Here is a 4,029-nt window from a genome sequence, read left to right as displayed (position 1 = left end):
CCTCCGGATCCCAGGACCACCCATCTGCGGAAGGACGGGGCCGGAAGTCGGCGCGCTTACGTCAGCCCAGTTCTTCGAAATGGCGTTTCCTCAGTTTTACTTCCGGTGGGTGAGTTCCGAGCTGCCAGAGGGGTGGAAGGTGGGGGTGTGCGTGGGAATCGCGGAGTTTCCGAGGGTGAGCATCTCGTCCTCCTGTTTAGAAGCGGTTGCTGGTTCCCATTCTTGAGTTTCTGCTGTCTAGCAGGTGCATCCCTGGCCCGTAAACCTGGAGACAGACTGCAGTTACTCTGAGTAGCCGCCGTTTGGTGCACGGAAGTGGGGGGTGTTTTTTTCTCAACTCTCACCCAGTTCAGGCTGGCGAGCAGGCTTGGGGTTCTGCCGTGATTCTTAGTTCTGGATAGAATTGATTGCGAGACGATCCATGGAATGCCAGTAGCCACAGTTCAGCTATGTGATTAACTTAAGGTCCCCCAATTTTGCTGTTTTCGGTATTTTCTTGGATTCCTCAGTCCACAAAATAAGAAAACGTATTTTGTGAAGTGTTGATTGGAAATAACTTCCTTTAATTAAAGTGGAGTCCTAGGAATCGCTCTTTCCAGTTCAACAAAATAGAAGAAAAAGCTACAAAGTGCAAAACAAACTGAAATTTCAACGAAAAAATTTGAACAACTAGGGAATTTAAAAATGCATATATATAATATTCTTTAGTAAGAACTATTGTAAACTAATTTCAGAAAATTCTTGGAATAACTGGCTGCACCTGGAATTGAATTCAATTTATTACTCAGTTAACTAAGAAGTCTGCATATATATAAGACAATTTGCTACGTAATAGTTTCGTTTCCATTTTCTTTTCCGTGGTTAGGGTTTAACAAACTTAAAAGCTTCACAGACTAGGATGGAACCTAACAAATTCCCCTGAAACCAGTTGAAGGAGAGATATTAATTGAAAAGACTATGGACGTAAGTCAAGTGGTAGATTTGAACCCTGGCAGCGTGGCCTTTTAACACCCCAATATCGTTACCTGTACAAGTAAAAGTGTATGACTTATGATGTCCTCCCAGTGTTACGGTTCAAAGACCTTTTAAGACTTATACGCAAGGTAGTGTGCTTCAACATTCTGATACTAAACATTCTGATACTAAAGGCAAGTATGTACTAAGCCTATGAAAATTAACATTCACGGCCATGAATTGGCCCATATATTTATGGGCCAATTATATGTATTATATATATAAGTTTATATTTAATGATTTTGTGTTTGTGTAAATAGAGGCTCAAAGGGACATTTCTAGTCCTAGTTTCAAGAAAAAAAAAGTCAAACAACTAGGGAATGAAAAAATTTAAAAAACTACGTATATCTAATATTCCTCAGAAGGAACTATTACAAACTATAGATAAAACTTTGAAGAACTGGCTACAGCTGGAATTGAATTCAATTTATTACTCAATTAACTAAGAACATTGCGTGCACGCATGGAATGTTCACTGTGTCTTTAGAATTCTCCATGAGTCTTTTCATGTTTCTGATTATCTTCTGATACCTTTTTGTTCTGGACTATCTTTTCAAGGATATTTGTATAGCAAATAGTTTTGAGAAATTTAGCATCTCTCTCTGGGGCAGAGGACGGATTTATTGGCTGATAATGATAATAAAGACAATGTCTCCCACCGGAAAAAGGATGAGAAGGTTTGCTAGCAGCATTTTCAGAAAAGATTAAGGATAGGGTAGAGGGAAGCTCGTGGGTGGGGCCGTGAGCTGAGTGGGTTTAGTCACTCTACCCCATGGCTCATGGGAAGGTGTGAGACTAGGGCCAAAATCGGCCCCAACAGGGCCCTCCTTGAGCTTCAGGGAGGTGAGTTCCCAGAGGGGAGCGGGGGGGGGGGGGGGGGGGGGGGAAGATCAGAGTTTGCTAAACAGGGCTCCTCTCAAGGAACCCAGCTCACTGAGTCTACAGGCATCAGCTGGCCACTGTTGATTTGCTCTACAGGAGTCAGGGCTTCGGGAACCAGCACAAATGTTGTTACTCTGGCTGCTGCTATTGCTGTGATTAATAAACTGTTCTTTGTCTCTGGCCCAGGAGTCTCATATCTTCTGCCAGTGTCTATGATACTGTGGTAGGCTGACTTGTTTTCTAACAAATAAGGAAAACTGTAGACCCTTCACAGTTCTTGACAGTTTCAGTGACGAAGATGGAATACTGACACAACATGGCTTCCTGGAACAGGAAATACAAGAGCCTCTCCACAGTCCATTTAGTTCACTTAACATGATTTGAGGGAAGTCCTTGGATTTAATAACAGCCATATTGTTCAATCCAGCAATAAATAATCCTCCACTCCATTCTCTGTCACTGAGGAGGAATTAGGGAGATGGCTGCAGGCTGAGTACTGGGAGGCAGGTTCATGACTTGATTCTTGTTATCTCTTCTTGGGGTGAGGGCTAGAGGGTCGACCTGATGGTCAGCCTCACACCCATCCTATGATAACAACCAATGCTAAGATCCACCGTGGGTTAGAGGAAAGTTCTGATCCTTTTCATACAACAATTACAGAGACACTCACCAATGCTAAATGCAAAAAGAGGGAAATTTATGTCTGCTGTGGGCAGAAATCTTGCAAATCTATAGAACTTTGGCTGGTTAGCTTGGGAGATAAGGGGAAGGCACACATATTTGTTAAGGAGGGATGGGAATAGCTTGGCCCTCTTACAGCTCAACTTCTTCTGAATTCTATCAAGCCAATCTTATATCCTTTCAGAGATGACAGTAAAAAGTCAGAGTTTTCTTGAAGTGGGTTTTGACCGTAAAGGCACTCTCTGGCCCTCTTAGTGAAAGTTCCTGAGATAGAGAAAAGCACATGGGAAATCACAGGTGAAGCACTGTGTAGCATTTGGGCACTTATTGCCCTGCGTTGCATCTATACTCTCCCCTGTACTGGCCCCCACAGGCTGAAAGATGGGGACATAATGGGTCTTTATAAGTTTTATGAAAATCCTCTTGTCCCTCTTGCTCCTGACTGATTCTTCCAGATGAAAAGTTTGGGTGAAAGTAAAGTATCATTGGAAAGAAATATCAATAGTTTTAGTTCCTGGAATGGGACACATTTATTTTGTGGCAATGGAAGGATAGAAAAAACAAGCACCTGGGGAGGGAGCACCTTAAACACTGGGAAGTACAGGGAAATGAAGGGACATTAATATTCTTTTGTCTTTTAGAACAGCTCCAAGACTCTTCCTCACAGAGGAAAATGCGTTAGTGCAACTCTCCCAAACTATTGCAAGATCCTTGAATTTAACTGACTCCTGGGTTGCTATCTGATACACAGCTTTGATTGCAGTTTGATTGCTGTTCTCTTAATCGTACTTCTCTGTATTGGAAATAGCAGCAAATGGCCCCAGCTTCTTCACCTCCCATGTGTATCTTTAAAATTCCATTTTAGCTCCTTTTTATTTTTGAGTCACTGGCTACAACTCTTTTCTGTTTTATTTTATGGTTCACTTTAGGTTTTAGAGTATACAGCTTTAACTTATTACACGTATTAGTTTCTTATGACTTCTGTTACAAATTATTACTTGGTGGCTTAAAACAAATATATTCTCTCATGAAATGTGAAATATTTCATTGAGCTAAAGTCAAAGTGTTGGCAGGGTTACACTCCCTCCAGAAGCTCTAGAAGGGAATTTGCTTCTTTCCTCTTCCAGTTCCTGGTGGCTGCTGACATTCCTTGACTTATGACCATGTCACTCCCATCTTTTGCCTCCCTGGTAATACTGCATTCCCTTTTTCTATGTCAAATCTCCTTCTGCCTCTTTCTTTTTTTCTGGCTGTGCCACACAGGATCTTAGTTCCCTGAACAGGGATCAAACCCGTGCCCCCTACAGTGGAAGTGTGGAGTCTTAACCACTGGACCGCCAGGGAAGTCCCCCTCTGCCTCTTTCTTATAAGGACACTTGTGACGCCCAGATTATCTCAGATAATCTCCTCATATCAAAATCCTTAATCACATGTGCTGAGTCTTTGCCATAA

General features: G+C 42.2%; 1 protein-coding gene across 1 annotated transcript in view; it reads left to right on the top strand.

The window, feature by feature from the left end:
- Positions 1 to 48: 48 nt before the first annotated feature.
- The window catches only part of CCDC7 (coiled-coil domain containing 7), a 331,505-nt gene continuing 327,524 nt past the window's right edge, over positions 49 to 4,029 (top strand). Inside the window, exon 1 of the mRNA XM_067702653.1 lies at positions 49 to 109. Coding sequence (XP_067558754.1) covers positions 80 to 109 — 30 coding nt within the window. The 5' untranslated portion in view covers positions 49 to 79. The remainder of the gene's footprint in view (positions 110 to 4,029) is intronic.

Source organism: Pseudorca crassidens, chromosome 1, assembly GCF_039906515.1.
Source record: "Pseudorca crassidens isolate mPseCra1 chromosome 1, mPseCra1.hap1, whole genome shotgun sequence".
In the NCBI taxonomy this organism is placed as follows: Eukaryota; Metazoa; Chordata; class Mammalia; order Artiodactyla; family Delphinidae; genus Pseudorca; species Pseudorca crassidens.
Note: the sequence above shows the minus strand (reverse complement) of the source record. Positions and strands in the feature narration are given on the sequence as shown.